Here is a 15,436-nt window from a genome sequence, read left to right on the forward strand (position 1 = left end):
GCGTGTCCGCCGTCCGTGGGCGTGCCCGGGCGGTGCGAGGGATGTTCGGCAGCTGGGGCGGCAGCGGCGGGGGCCGCCGGGGCTCGCCATGGTGTGAGGCGCCGCGATGAACGGAGCGGTCCCGTCGCTTTTCGACCCTAAGGAGCGAGTGTTGAAACTGGGCGAGAGCTTCGAGAAACAACCGCGCTGCGCCTTCCACACCGTCCGCTGTGAGCGTGGGGGCTGGGGTAGCACCTGAGGGAAGCGGTGGGTCCGGGGCGGGGGCGGTGCCCAGGTGCCGCTGTCCGGCGGCCCCCGGCCCTCCCCCCTCCCCCAGACCTGGACCCACCGCAGTGGGAACGCTGGCCGGGCAGGGTCGGAGCAGGCCCGGACGGGTGTGAGGGAAGACATGGCACGGCAGGCAGCCGGGCGCCGAGGGAGGAGAAGGGCAGCGTGGCAAAACTACCGTGGGGGTTTGTTTGAGCCGTGACCGGGCACCCCCCTGCTTGGGTAGGCTGTGTGTGGAGGAGGTTATCTGGTTCAGTAGGTCGTACCGGTAGCCTGGTGGGAGCTGGAATATCAGGTAGCTACACAGGTAAGGCCTGGGAAGCTGAAATGAGTTGCCTGCCTTGGTCTGGGGATCTTGGGACGCACCTGGGAACCGAGTCCCTGTCGCTGGGGTGCTGGTCCGGGATGTCGGGAGCAATGCGGTGCAGGTCATGTTTCCTTTGCTCCTGAGCGCGTGTTGCTGGTGAGGTGTACAGCCATTGTATCCCAGTACAGCTCCTCTCTACTTTCTGGGCACTAACTTCACTTTACGCCTTTTGCATCCAGAATAGCGTCTCGGTGCAGTTCTGCTGAAAATCGAATTGGGTTGAAGCTCTGGCTTTGCCCTCTTTCCTTGTGCTTGGTTTTTAGAAGTTAAGTACAATTCAGCAATCAAAGGTTAAAGGCAGTATTAATCACAAAGCTAGTATACCCTCCCTGAGTACATAATTACTATCTAGAGAGGTGTGTGCTTGAAGATTCTGAGGGTAGCTAGGAAACAAATGCTCTCGGGATTATAGTTGTGGTAATTTAGGACTGCTGCTTCTGGTTTTGATGTCTCATTATTTATAGACGGATCCCCAAGATTCAGTCTCACATACATTCTCTGGAGAATGTCCTATGTGCTTTCACGCAGTGCAGTGAGATGGGTAATGTGCTTCTGTGAGCAAATGGAGTGGCACTTAGTAGGATTGTCTGTGACTGTGGGAGGGGAGGGAGCGGGCAAAAGCTATAAATGGAATTAAACAAATGCTGTAACTTGAAATTTACCCTAATTTTAAAGAGGACTAAAAACCACGTCTGGTACCTCCTACCCTGATGATTTATTCTGAAATCTGTTTTGAAATCTCTCTTCCTTTCCAACAAATGAGACATAGAAACTGGCACGTTCATCAGTTCTGTCAAATGCACATGCAAAAATATCCTTCTCTGACACCTGAAGTTTTTGTTAACAAACAAGTAAAGGGGAAGACATCTGATGGTTAAAATTTAAGATCAGGAGTCTGTTTATAAACACTCGAATCAGTATCTTAATTTTCTAAAGTATTAACCACTCAGCAGCCATATATTAAAGCAAAGATTCTCTTATTCGCTGAGAAAGTTTGGAACTATTTTATGCTTATCCCTGTAAGACGTGTGGGGTTTTGCCATAAACAAGGTTGGCAGGGGCTGTTGACTGTGTCTTAGCTCAAAGCCTTCTGCTGTGTGCATAGTCCTGCCCAGCAGCTCCTGAAGCTTGGTTTTCTTGCCCGGTTGGTGTGCGAGCTGGAGCCAGGGCTCCCAGCTGTGGTCTGTGCCGCCTGGCCAGTGGGTTGCAGGCAGTGTTACTGAACTGGGAAGCTCCCCAGCCGTAACAGAGCGCAGCCGCCCGTGACCAGCAGCGGGTGACACAACAGGTTGTGAGGCAAGGAGTGCGTGCAGTGCTGTGGCCAGGGAGCGTGCCGTCTAATACACGCCTCGTCCCTCTGTGCTTCTCTTCAGCTGCAACAGGGTGCAGCTCCCCGGCGTGCGAGGCAGGGCACCGGCCATCCCCGGGGTGTCAGACTGGCCCTATGTTTGCTGGAACCACAGGTCCAAACCCACATCTGTTACCACGTGCCTTGCAGGGCCTCTTGATGCCGTCCTCTCTCTCTAGATCTGTGCAGGCAGGCCTTTAGCTGTAGCCCTTCCCAATTCATTTGTGGTGGAAGTCACACTTTACAGGGAATGGTATGTTACACAGCAGCAGTGCTGATGCCTGAACACATGCTCTTTTTCAATGTCTCAGATTTTTGAGAATAACCAGAAATGGATATCTTCTTTTGTTTAAAACTTATTTTAATCAATAATTCAGATGTCGAAAAAGACAAAAAAGAAATTAAATATTAATTGGGAAGTAATTTTGTTTTTGACAAAAATAAATATCCTGAAACTTGAGTTTTGTTCAGCTTCTGACATGCATGTTGTAGTAAAATCAGAAACTGATTTTGAGGATTGATGTTGTTCTTCGCATTTTTGGCCACTTGTCTATATCTCCCGTGCTTTGGATTGACATTTTCAAGAACTATTTATTGATTTTTCTGAAAGTAATTTTGTGAGGATTTATCTTTTGAAATATAACACAGCTCATCCAGCCTCTTTAACAATTAAAACTTAAAAGCATTTTTCTGATTTTAACTGAAAAGAGTTAACACTTTTACTGAATCTCGAGAAAACCATCTTGACTTTGAATTCTACTGACTTAGGGAGCAATCTGCTCAGGGGAATGGTAGATGATACACTAGCAGAAAAGGCTTTAACTTAACAGCCTCCATTGCAATTAAAAGGTGTCTGTGTTTATAAAATTCCTGAAAAGCCTGTAAATAATCCAGTTTGTTTTTTATATTTAGATGACTTTAAGCCTGCGTCTATTGATATGTCCTGTGAAGGAGACCTTGAAGTTGGCAAAGGTGAACAGGTGACAATAACACTGCCAAATATTGAGGTGAGTGGGGTGGCTGAAGAGTGGCGGGCCTAAGGGAATGGTTTCTTTTGTTATCATAAGCATATACTGAATATAGAAGGATATGAAGTTTCAGTGCTGTTTCAGACCTGCTTGTGTGATTGTTTTTCTAGAGTAGAAAAACAATTGCTGTAAGAATGTAAAATTACAAAAGACCTAGAGGTTAAACAGCTGTACTGTAACTTTAAGTGTATTCACCACATTGGAAATATGCTGTAGGATGACCCAGAAGTGTTGCGTACACAGAAAAGCTTCATGTGGATGTTGGCAGCACAAGTTTCCCCTTGGTATTTACTGCTCTAGTGCAGTTCTAAAGCAGGAAAGACTGGAAAGGGAAAATTTACTACCTGCCATGTTTTACTGCTCTGCTGAAATGGTAACTGAAACCCCTTTTGGTAAAAAGAGTCCTCCAGTGAGCATGCTCTCTTTGGGAAATAAGCATTTAATCAGTTTCAAACTAAGCTAAGCTGGGTGAAATCCTGTTCCAGTCAGTCACCAGCTGCTTTTGGTCATAGCTACTGTGAATCTGATTTGAATTAACCGATAACATTTTTAGAGGCTAGAAGTGATCACTTGTAGTGAACTTGTCATCACTGTGATGGATTGCTGTTTTGAAGGGAAAAAAGACTACAGAACTAACACTTACTGGACTTGTGATTTAATAGGGCTCAACTCCACCAGTGACTGTGTTCAAGGGCTCGAAGAAGCCTTACCTAAAAGAATGTATCTTAATTATCAACCATGACACTGGAGAATGTCGCCTGGAGAAACTTAGTAGCAACATCACTGTGAAAAAAACCAGGTGGGTGATTTACAGGAGAAACAACTGTGCTTTACTCATTGTGAAAATTGATTTGTTACTGAGTCTAAATTGAGATGAAGGACTACTCATTACTATTTTTAGCAAAACGTCATTTTTAGAAAGTACCTGGCCTTGTTCAATAGAGTGAAAAGCCTGCTTTCTCAGCACACTGACTTCACAGCTTTTAAGTCCTGACTGGCAGAAGAAATGGGGATGTTTGTTTTTTTTGTTAACTAAACTGCTATATTGTTGAAAGAGATGGTAACTATTTTCTGATGATGTTGCGGGGCAGGGGGGAGTCTGGAAAGTAGCTTGCCTGCTGTCTTCTGACTTCTAAATGAGAAAATTAAAAAGATAAATTTTGTGACATGTTTCAGTAATATTAATGGCTTGTTTTTCTCATACCAAGTTTTTGATTTTTTTTTTTTTTTTTTTTCCTGCTGCTTGAGTCTACATAAGTAATTTCCAGAAGAATTATTATTAAGTAATCCTGGGTAGCCAGGTATAAAACCAAATCAACTGACAAAGGGTTGAAAAGTTATTAGCACTGTATTAAAAAACAATTTTTAATACATCTATATAAAACTACATGCCAGTATAATAACGTACCTTGAAATCTAATGATGCTATTTAGAAAGGCATGACAAATAATTCCATCTTAAGGTACTGTATCCCCTGTATTCTTGCCTTTTTCCTTGCGTCTTGTCTTCTAGAGTAATTAAAAATCTTTTGCATTTACATGCAGGGCTGAAGGAAGCAGTAAAGTCCAGTCTCGCATAGAGCAGCAACAGCAGCAAATGCGAAATGCAGCTAAGGTTCCAAACAACATTAGAAATTCTCCACCAAAAGAAAAGATGTTTCCGTCTTCTCCTATGGATGATATTGAACGAGGTAAGCTCCACTGTCACATAAATTTCAGAAACTTTGCTCTTCACTAGCAACTAGTTTTAAGAGCCAATGTTTTTTGTTTGTGTGGGTTTTGTTGTTTTTTTTTTTTTTTTTAATCTTGAGATTCACACTAGAAGCTGATTATGTATGCTCTTTCCCTCATATGGAAATGACCACTCTGGCTCAAGTGGTAACAAAGCAGTAATTGAAACTTGCTAAGGTGAAAAATCGGATGAACAATTAGGCTTAATAATGCCAAGGGTCTCGCTGCTCTCTCTCCTTGATTCTGTCTTCCACTGCTACTTTAATCAAGTATATAGTTGGTTGTACTGGAACCAAGTCAGTTCCATTTTGACATCGCTTCTCATTCTTTCTCTCCACTCAGCAAACGTATAGGTTACAGTGCTTTACAACTCAAAATCCATTTTAAATTACTGGATAAGACTGGTGAAAGATGAGGTTCCAATGAAAAAGACAGTTAAAAACCTGCATAAATCAACCCTTGAACAGTGCTATGCACTGTATTTTTGAGAGACTCTGGTTTGGTGCAACACTCATATTTCACTTAATAGGAGGCCTTATTTCCTTTTGGAGGACAAGGAAGATGGCAGGTGGTAATTACTTGCTACAGAAATGCTGACAGGTGGCAGTTTCATTGACTGGAATTGACATCTGCCTCCCAAGATGTTGTGAATTCCTTTAAACAGATTTTTTTTAGATGTGTCATTATGAAGGGTTTTGGGTTTTTTTTCCATTTTGGTTTTAAACTCTGACCAGAAAGCTGTACTACAGAACAGTACTAGAATACATCTAAGGTTGCAAAGAAGAAGAGTACTTGAGTGCATGGAATAAAATGATGCTTTTTCTTGGTGGTCTGTTGTTCTAGGGGAATTGGTGATGTCAAACATACTGCAAGTCACCAAAGTGGCTGCCAACATGTATTAAACTCTTGTGTAATGCAGTTTTTAGTCAGTGAAAGGCATCTTTAGGGGTGCTAAGGAAAATACAGAAGACTTGCTAGCTGCAGAAATTAAAGGCTATGTGGGATGCACTACCCTGTGGAATGTGGGGTTAGCATTTGGGTTCACAGACACCCTTGTTGTAACGCTCGGCTTGAAAGGGATAAAGTGCACAAGCTGCGAGAGAAGAAAACCACATGACAGGCTGGATGCTTGCTTGTGCCCTTTTCTTTGTTCTGGAGAGTTTTGGTGTTTTTTGGTTTGGTTTAGTTTGTTTTTCTTAGTCACTATAATGTGTATACCCAATTTCTGTTGTTGACTTTTTTTTTTTAATTTTTTTTTCCACTTCTTATATTTCAGTTATGATGAATGTTAACTAAGAAACAAATAATTTTTTTTGCAGAGCTAAAAGCAGAAGCCAGTATCATGGACCAGCTGAGTAGCTCTGACAGTTCATCTGACTCTAAAAGTTCTTCATCCTCTTCATCAAGTAGTGAAAATAGTTCTAGTGATTCTGAAGATGAGGAAACGAAGCCCTCTCTTCCTATATCAATGCCGTATTTGCAGCCACAGCCTACTGTGTCTGCCATGCCACAACAGGCTGTCCCTGACAAAGATGCCAGTCATAACAGATCCCAAGAGAGCAGTGGTCATATGATGAATACACTACGTAAGTACAAAGGCCGTTCTTTTCTTAGTGCACAATTCCAGACATCAAGATTCTGAAAGGAAACCGTATTGGTTTTAAGTATGTCTCTGTTATAATTAAAACTGTGGGAAGTGATGCTAGGGTTTGATTGTTCAGCAGCAGTCTGAATTAGACATTGGGATAGAAGGTTCTTGGTCCCCAGAGATATTAAATTAAAGCTGATGCCGTTGAAAATATTTTCTAAGCTCTTCTGGCTTCCTTCCAGTGATATACATTGGGACCAGAGAACAGTAATTTTGTATTGAAAATACTTGAACTAACAGGGCACTCCCAAAACATATGCTTATAATTTCTTGGGTAGAACCCTGGGAAGGATACTATACTGGCAATACTCTGAATTACAGAAGAGATGGTGTATTTTTAGCTACTTCAGTTACTCTTGTTCATGGCACTGTTCCACTGGACAGCATGGCAAGCTGTCCTTTGCATATAAGAAAGGAGGCGATCTGCTTTCAGGTGATACTATCTTATTCCACCCATTCAGGCAACTAAAAATGTAATTTGAAGAGTAGCTGTGATGTTCTTCAAGAAGTGGTTGCTGCGCAGCCTGGAGTTGAATGCTCAGTGTATTCAAAAAAGGAGAGTTTGGACAGAAAAAAACCCACTAGGTAGAGAGTCTTAAGTTTGCTACCTAAATATCAGGAATATTCAGACATAGAAGTGAGAGTATTCAGCTATGGTGACTGTTTGAAAATTATTACATTTTTAATTAGGTGCTTAGCTGCAGGCTTCTGGTTTGAAGAGATTCCCATCAACCCTGGTTTGCAGCCTAAGATCTTTAAGGTTTATCATTTATATGTAAACTTGTTATACTGAAATTTTAGACTCTGGCAGATCTACTTTTATTTCGGTACTTAATGGATAACAGGCCCAGGTTTTTTTTGTAGCTCGTATTTAAATACTTAAATAACCAGCGCAGATATTTAATTATGTACTCCATTAACAGATAAGATCAGACTGAAAAGTCCTGTGACTTCGTGCGCAAAGGCCTAAATGCTGCTTTCATTTTACTGTCACTGTAGAGAACAATGTCTTCATGTTTATAATTTGCGTAACTTTAGAGTGTGCCATTTATTTCAACCCTTATTCACAAATGGGATTTCCCGTTCTTCATGCTTTAAATAAAACCGTTATGAAAACGAGATTAAGCTCTGTCCCCAGTAACAGAATCCCAGCTGGCAAAGCTTCCACTGAGAAATACACTTAAAAGTACAGGTGGCCAAGTCCACCGGTTCCAACAGTCATAGTGAGAAAACGCTGCTTAAAACATGACATCATCAAAACTGTTACAGGGGAAGTTGGTGGCTTGATGGTGCTCGAGAACCACATTGACAGGCAGAACTTCTGTCTGTACCATCAAGCCTTGTGCTTGAGTATCAGAGCTTGCCTAGATCTCTAGCTTAATCCCATTTACTTCTCTTATGGTGACAGACCTATTTACTGCTTAAAGTGATTCTGTCCCCAACTTCCAGTACGGTTAACACTTAAAATACACTTCAACTAGACAAAGATTGGAAAAGTTATTTCAAGGAGAATGTGTTTCTCTAGCTCCCTGCTGAGGGAATTTGGCAGGAGAATGAAACCTGGAGAAACTAAATGGGTAGCACATGGTTCTAGCTTGAATGGCAAGAGTTCTCAGTCGGGGTCCTGTACAGTCATTTCTTCCATCTCAAACAATGTTTTACAAAAATAAAATATTGAATCAACAAATGTCTGCCCAAGCTGTTTGCTTGTCTAATCCTGTTTTGTGGCTTGACCGCTTATGTGTGTGACTAGTTTTGTGCACCTCTGTAGAATCAGGGCCATACTGGGTAATTAGTGAAGCTTTTCTTTGGCTTGTTGTGTGCAGGCAGAAGGCTGGGGGAAGGGTTAGAGAGCAGAGTTTCATCTGGCATGTAGAAACCGTACAGCTGAGGTTTTGTGGAACTTGGAAAACACAGGAGGTGGTCTAGAGCATGGTAACCAAATACTTCTGTCAGATATACATGATCTGCCTCTTCAGAAGCTGATTATATAGGCTCACAACTTGCTTTACAAGAAAGTTTGTAAATGGTGGCACTAACGAATCTGTTCTTCATAAATACTTGATCATATGTTGCTTTATGTCTACTTTTTTGTTTAAATGAGAGTTATGTTAAATAAAGTAACTTTCCAAAGAAAAAACAGCATAAGGTTGGCTATTCTGGGGCCTTGTGTTATGTACATAGTATTCAGCACAACTTCACTTCTTTTGATACTTGGTGCTGTTACAAGCAGCTAGTCGTGAAATAATTTTCCCTTGTATTAGTTTAGTGTTGGTGTGACCACTAAGATCTGTGAAACATGCATCACTTATGAGTTTCCCCATCCCCTGTAACTTGCAAGAATTCAATTGAATGTATTATAGTCATTGACTTAAAGGTTTAGGAAATGTCGTCATTTGCACTGCAGTCTATTTCCCCAGTTAATATTGCTAATAAGCAATTAGCAGTGTGAAAACTGAATTCAAGAGTTTTGTCCACTTTCTTGCTGCCTAATAAGTACAATAGATTCTAGATGTTTCTTCAGAGTCCTAGTTAAATGATCTTTCTGTTCTTGCACCAAACCCATCTGAAAACCACCAACTCCAGTCTGTGTTATTTTGCCATCTCTCTGAAGGTGCGTTTTAGAGGCAGGGTTTATAAAAATGGGGCAGAAAGCTTTCCCCAAAGTAAATCCTAATGCATTATTTCTGACTCTGGAATTTGGAGTTCTTGCTTTTCCCATCTGCTGGTTTTCACAAGCATTGGTATTTTTGGCTGGTGTTATAGGGTTTGTGTAATTTCTATTAACTATGTTGAAATAACTTTTGAAGGCTGCAGAATCAGTATTTGGAAGGTTATCTTCTTGTTCATGCTCCCAGTCCTCTCCTAAAGTAGGTAGTGCATAACAGGGCTGGGGTTTCTAAGAATTCACTGTAAGTTTTCATTTGAGTGATAAATGCATGAGTTTAATCTACTAATGGCATTCTCTGCCTTAAAATATTATTTCTTAGGATAATATATTGTCCTGAATAATTATTGACCAATTACTTGATTTTGTTCTTTCAAAATTGCTTTTAAAACTTATATTAAAATAATACAGCTGTAAATGTTGACTCTATATAGAGGATTGGAAAAAATTTGTCTACAGTGTTACTTTAAAGATGGCTGGAAACAGCCATCTTCACTATTCTTGTCTTATATGAAGTGTTTTCTGTTTTGTTGCAGAGAATTATGTACCACTTTCTAAGCTTTAGTGATGATGTAGTGGAAAACAAAGGAAGGCTAAATGCTGCCATGTTAAAGACTTCAGTGTTCTGGCAGAAATGATATGCCTGATAACAAAAGATCCAATCTGAATGTCTTGTTGGGTTTACCGTCATGAGGTTACTTTTTGACCCATCTGCAAAAGTGATCTGTGAAGGGTGCTGCAGCTGAGGAAAGGGCACGTGAAAATAGTGTGCCTACTCAGTTTCAGTGATTTTCCTTTGCTTTTTAGGCCATTTCTGCCCCACCTGAGATGTGTTCCTTTTTTTTTTTAATGGCTGTTTGACAAGGGAAGTGTGAATAAAAGCATACTGGTTGGAACAAATTCTTAAAAATGCATGGAAAGTTGCTAGATATGATGCAGATTCTGTATATTTTTTGTCAGTTATCTGTCATCCTGGAAAGATTCCCTCCATCCCCCCACCTAAGCTTATGGACATCCATTGCAAGCACAATGTACTCTTTCTTCTTACTTCCCCATTTTTGAAATATATATAGCCACCAAATTAAAGTGCTGTGTAAAATGTCTTTTGATGTTTTGTTTGTTCACTTGTTCCAAAACCTGTTTGAAATAGTAGGTCACTGATACATCTTTAAATGGTACATCAAAGAGCTGCTCTTCTTGATTGAGACACCACTTTGTTTTCAAGCACAGCTGAGTAGCATTTAGATGTGTTTCAAAAAACCCAACAACTCGTTTTTCACAAAACTGCCTTCACCAGCAGTTTTCCCACTTATGAAGCATGAAAATGTGGGTGGCAAAGATAGCTAGGTGTTGTCCTTTGTGATCTGGTGATATTAAATAAATGCACTTGTGACTAATAAGCTAATGGCTTCCTTGCCAAGATTTTAAAATTGTAGAAAAGTGATCTCTCAAAGGTTCTGTCACTGGGGAGTTTAATTCTACACCTATTTATTCTCTTATCGTAGAATATTTTGGGTTAGAAGGGACCTTTAAAGATCATCTAGTCCAACCGCCCTGACCTGTTGGTATTAGTTTTTGTAAGCCTTTAGCTGGGAAAGGGAATATCTTGAAAGAAGAAAAGTATTTCCTTGAAAATGACTAATATGATGATTCTCTTTCTTCTAGGAAATGACTTGCAGCTGAGTGAATCTGGAAGCGATAGTGATGACTGAACAAATTTTTGGCCTTAAATGTATCACCTTTTTTGCTAAATATGTCTTAGCATCTGTTTTGCACTAAGATTAGATTACCAGAGACTGGAATGAATGTCCTCAATTTTGATAATAGACATCCTAATTTTCTACTGACACATCATGTCTATAATATGGCAGCATTGATATCCTGTCAGTGCTATGGTTATGTGTTTATCTTTCAAATTACTGTATTTACAGTAAAATTGTGTATGATCTGATTTTGATTATTTTTGCCTCAGCCACCTGTTTTACTTGAAACTGATTTGTAACAGCTAGTTACTTTATATAATAGTTATGGAATGGAGAAATTTCTGATATTTATGGAGGCAAGTTTCCTTCCTATCATTTAAATGCTGAATGCTGATCTCACAACTTTTACTTGGAGGGAGTGAAAGGGAGAACAACTAAATGAGGTCTGCTGTGTCAGCTACACTTTTTGTTCAGTTCACAGTTTGTACCTTTAAGGAAACTGCTGAATAATGTGGTCCACTAGTGCAGTTACAGTTTACAATTGTTCAACACATTGCTGAATTCTTAATTTCATTGTATTATAGGACTTTATATTTCTGAGCCTCAAGATTCCGAAGGGAACTTGTCTATTCTCTGCCTTTTTTATGTAACTTGAATAGGATGGTCTTTTTACAACCTTTTTGTACCTAAATTTAGGTAACTGCAGAGACAGCAATGAATTTCCTTCATTTAATTCTGTAACGGAAATCAGAAAATTTCTTTGTAGGAGTATAAAAGTAATTTAATAAAGCAATATTTATCATTTTCGTGCATCTGATTCTGTTTTTACTGGTTAAGAATTCCATTTTCTACCTATAGTAGTCATGACAGTGAAAGGGTCATGCAAAGAAATAGACCGCAGTGAAACAGTAGCTAACATGGACTCCCCACCCCGTCTGCAAGACTTAACGTGTTTGTTGCTTTTGCCTACATTGAGACAGCCCTAATAAGAGCTCACCAAAAGTTTATGGTGGTGCTAGTGTACTGATGAATGTTTATTACAGATGATAGCCAAATGCCATTGGTAAGTGATACTGTGTTAGACAAGAAAAGGTGTTTACCTTATTTTTTCTTCATTTGAAATTTTATTTTAAGACCTGAAGAACTGCAGGTAGGAGTACAGATTTTCTCCTGTAGTTTACTACTTGAAGAGCTTTGTAACGAACAGTAGCAAATGTCTATAGGATGAATTCTGATGAGAGAAATCTGCTCAGTCTTGCACAGAAGTCTCCTTTGCTAGACCACAGTCATTGAATCGCAGCTATCTAAGCTGTGAGGATTGAATCCTATATGTACGCCTGAATGTGCAGACATGATAAAATGCTCCCTCAGTTAATGTATACAAGAAATGGTACTAGACTAGCTTATTCTCTCAGCTGTGCTGTGAGTATCAGCCCCTGCTTACCCCTAGACAGATTAAGAGGCCAAAACTATGTCTACCCTCTCACAAAGGAACCTTTATTGTTACCACCAGGCAGAAATGAAATATTGACAATGCTGCTTTCTGATGCTTCCCCACCTTATGCTCTGTACCCCAAACTATGGCACTGGTCCGTGCACTGCACCAGGTAACAGCTTGCTAGTCTTCCAGCTTCCTAAGGTTGGTATCGTAAGAAGCAAAACATTTTGTTGTTTATACTCAAAGGAAGAAGCTCAAGTTAATAACCATGGGCGAACAGGTCTTTGAGAAGGAAACGGCTAATGAGCAACCTTGAGGAAGGATGCTGTTTAATAACTACGGTAAGGTACTCAGAACTTTCTCAAGGGAAAGGGTGCCGAGTTCTCTGATGGATCATAGCTGGTATGGGAACTCTAGCAGAGTACTTGGTTGTTGACACCTGCTGCTAATAAAGTCTGCTAGGGTGATGTGAGGAGCTGAGATGTTGCAGGTAACCTTGGTACTAAGGAGCAGCCCTGTGTGCTAAATAAAGAGGTGCATGATAATGCCCTGTCCTGAGATGAAATGACCTCTTTTTGCCTTCCCTCTGTCCCCAGTGGCTTATTTGCATCAAAGCCTTCCTTTAGGCCAACGCTAAATTCTAATTCTAGCCAGAATGCTGCTATTTTTTCTGAATAATGGTGCATTCAGGGTGTATGGGAAGGAGCACGGGAATGAGCAGATGTGTGGAAGCACTGACCAGGCCAGGGTCTAAATCAGGGAGAATGTGTGTGTACTCATGGATTACAATCACTCCTTCAGCAATATAACTGATGAGTACAATCTACCTGTATCTGTGTATAATTGCAATTGTGTGTACAGGTGCTTAAATATAGCTCTGGGAGTAAAGGAGATTTCCAAGTTCCTGAGTCTCAGGACGGTAACAACCTTTAGGATTTGATCTTTGGGTGGAAGGCGTTCTAGGACGGGAAGAGTCTCAGTTAAGCTTTTGTACAGCTTGTAGTACAAAGTGATTAGTGGCCAGTCAGGCACTACCCAGTATAAATGAGTATGTGACCTAGATGGGTATATTCTGTCAAATGCACAGCTGTGATAATTGAGGAAAGGCTCCCTTTAAATATCAAGACAGGAGATAAGATTCTGGAACAGAGTTCTTACAAGGGGAAAAGCTAACAGACCTTAAATGTGAGAAGGAAAAAAGCTCTGTATGCTGGTTCCAGCCCAAATGTATGAGATCTGACTCCCCTTCTCCACCTAAGTGTCAAACACAGGCAAGTGAGCTAAAGAGCTTGCTTGGGCCTGTTGTCATTCAGAGGGGATTGGCTTGGACCTCACTTGTGACTTGCTGGGGGTATTTCCTGCCCTAAGGCTTGGTTTGTGTGCCCCTGGCAGTGCTGAGCCCCTGTATCTCCTACTGCAGGGTGTTCTCAAATGGCAGGAGTGAGAAGGTGGTTGCATTGAGATTTAGAAGTGTGAATAAGGGAGGTATTCTAGTAATAGAACAACAAATCAAGTTGTCTTTTTTTGATCTTGGAATTTTTTTTTGGACCCTGATTTGAAAATTCTTTCCTTCTTTAAAAACAGGTTTATTCCTGTGATGTCATCTTAACTAGAAATGAGTAAAATCAGCAACTACTAAAGTTCCTATGACCTCTGAGTGCCTCTTTAAAAATAATCTTCTGAAATATATCTGGTTCTATCTTGTTGCTTTGTCTTTACATCCAGAGATTTGAAGCATATGTGTGTGTATGTATCTCTAAGCAGGAGATACATTTGAAGAAGATTTTATTGTTACATTATATACTTTATTGTGACATTATAATTAAGCTATTGTGTATGTTTTGGATTTGAGGAATATCTGCATATCACTTACATTGATAAATCAAAAATATCTTCCAAATGCAGCTGGAAACTTCAAAATTTTTTAGTCTTCTGACTACTGCAGCACTAAGGACCACTGCAGCCACAGCTCACCTGAGCCCTTCTCTCTGCATGGCACCTGGTACGTGCAGCAATTTGTCTAGTAACTGCCTCTTCAGTGTTGTAGTATTCAACCCTCGTTGAGTCCTGAAATGGTGATTATGTATGCTTACCAATTGTAACTACCTTGCCTGGCAGCTTCCAATTTTTGTAAGATCTCTGTCCTACTCTTGTTTTTCATGAACCCTGACTTGGGGCAGGTGGAGAGCCTGAGGTGATGCCTTCAGGGCAGCCCTGGCACTACTGTATTCTACGACTACAGCGGGATTGCCATTTACTTGGGGTTTTCTGTCTATCTGTAATTCTTGCCCCTAATGTTGTAACGGGCCTTCAGGAAGTTCTAGTTTATAAGCATCTAACTCAATATAATGTCCATGCATTTTGTAATTGTTTGGTAACTAATAATCTTATTTCCCACATAATCTCTGAAAATTATTTTGATGCCAAGGTGTGGGTTATTGAAAACAGCTGCTCATCAAAATCATGGTATCAGCATCAGCTGGAGCACAGCTCATTGTGGAGTTTATTGTCAAGGCACCTGATATGATCAGCATTATTGCATGAGCTTTGTTTTTTATTTTGGAGGAAGGCAGGAGATAACAATTTTTCAGATTAAAGGACTTTAGTAAATCACTTCTGTGCTAACAAACAGTGAATCATCTTGAAAACAGAGCAGCAGTATTTCTAAGAAGAATTATTTGTTGGGTCTTGACTGATTTCTGAGGAACCAAACATGAACAAATTATCTCAGGTAATAGTTGGCTCTTGTTCTTAAGATTTTGGCCCACAAAAATGGTATCATTTCTGGCCAACACTTTTCATTTTCTTTAGAATTTCTACAGAAAGGTCTCTGAGAACAGCCAAGCAGACTGTTGAATCCTTCTTAAACAGAAGAGATGAGGATGCTTAGGCTGGATAGAAATGAAGAAGCCCAGAGAAGGAAAAAGAAGATGACTTGGCTCATGATGATTCCTAGGCTGAATGCTTGCAGTACACGTGAATTCCTCCTATCACCACTTTTTGAGGTCATTCAACTAACCACGTAAGGTGCTGAGGACAGTCTAAGTAGATATGGAGTTCAGACCAGCTTTTTGAGAAGATGTAAAAAGAAAAATGAGGAAATGAGAAGTTTTGAATAAAGATGTTTGTTTTTTTGTTAAAATACATGTTCCTGCTGCTTTGGGGGAGGTAGGGGAAATGTGAGAAGAAGGTGAAGATGTACTGAAATGAGGGGGAAAAAGTGTGAAATATAATAACTT

At 40.4% G+C, this 15,436-nt stretch overlaps 1 protein-coding gene across 1 annotated transcript; it reads left to right on the forward strand.

Annotated features, from left to right (window-relative positions):
- The first annotated feature begins 40 nt into the window (after positions 1 to 40).
- EAF2 (ELL associated factor 2) lies at positions 41 to 11,563 on the forward strand. The gene is made up of 6 exons (XM_068407877.1): positions 41 to 209; positions 2,895 to 2,989; positions 3,673 to 3,809; positions 4,555 to 4,700; positions 6,060 to 6,326; positions 10,722 to 11,563. The coding sequence occupies exons 1-6, from the start codon at positions 107 to 109 to the stop codon at positions 10,766 to 10,768; spliced, it is 795 nt and encodes a 264-aa protein (XP_068263978.1). The 5' UTR covers positions 41 to 106; the 3' UTR covers positions 10,769 to 11,563.
- The last annotated feature ends 3,873 nt before the right edge of the window (positions 11,564 to 15,436 follow it).

This window comes from Nyctibius grandis, chromosome 9 (assembly GCF_013368605.1).
Source record: "Nyctibius grandis isolate bNycGra1 chromosome 9, bNycGra1.pri, whole genome shotgun sequence".
Lineage (NCBI taxonomy): Eukaryota > Metazoa > Chordata > Aves > Nyctibiiformes > Nyctibiidae > Nyctibius > Nyctibius grandis.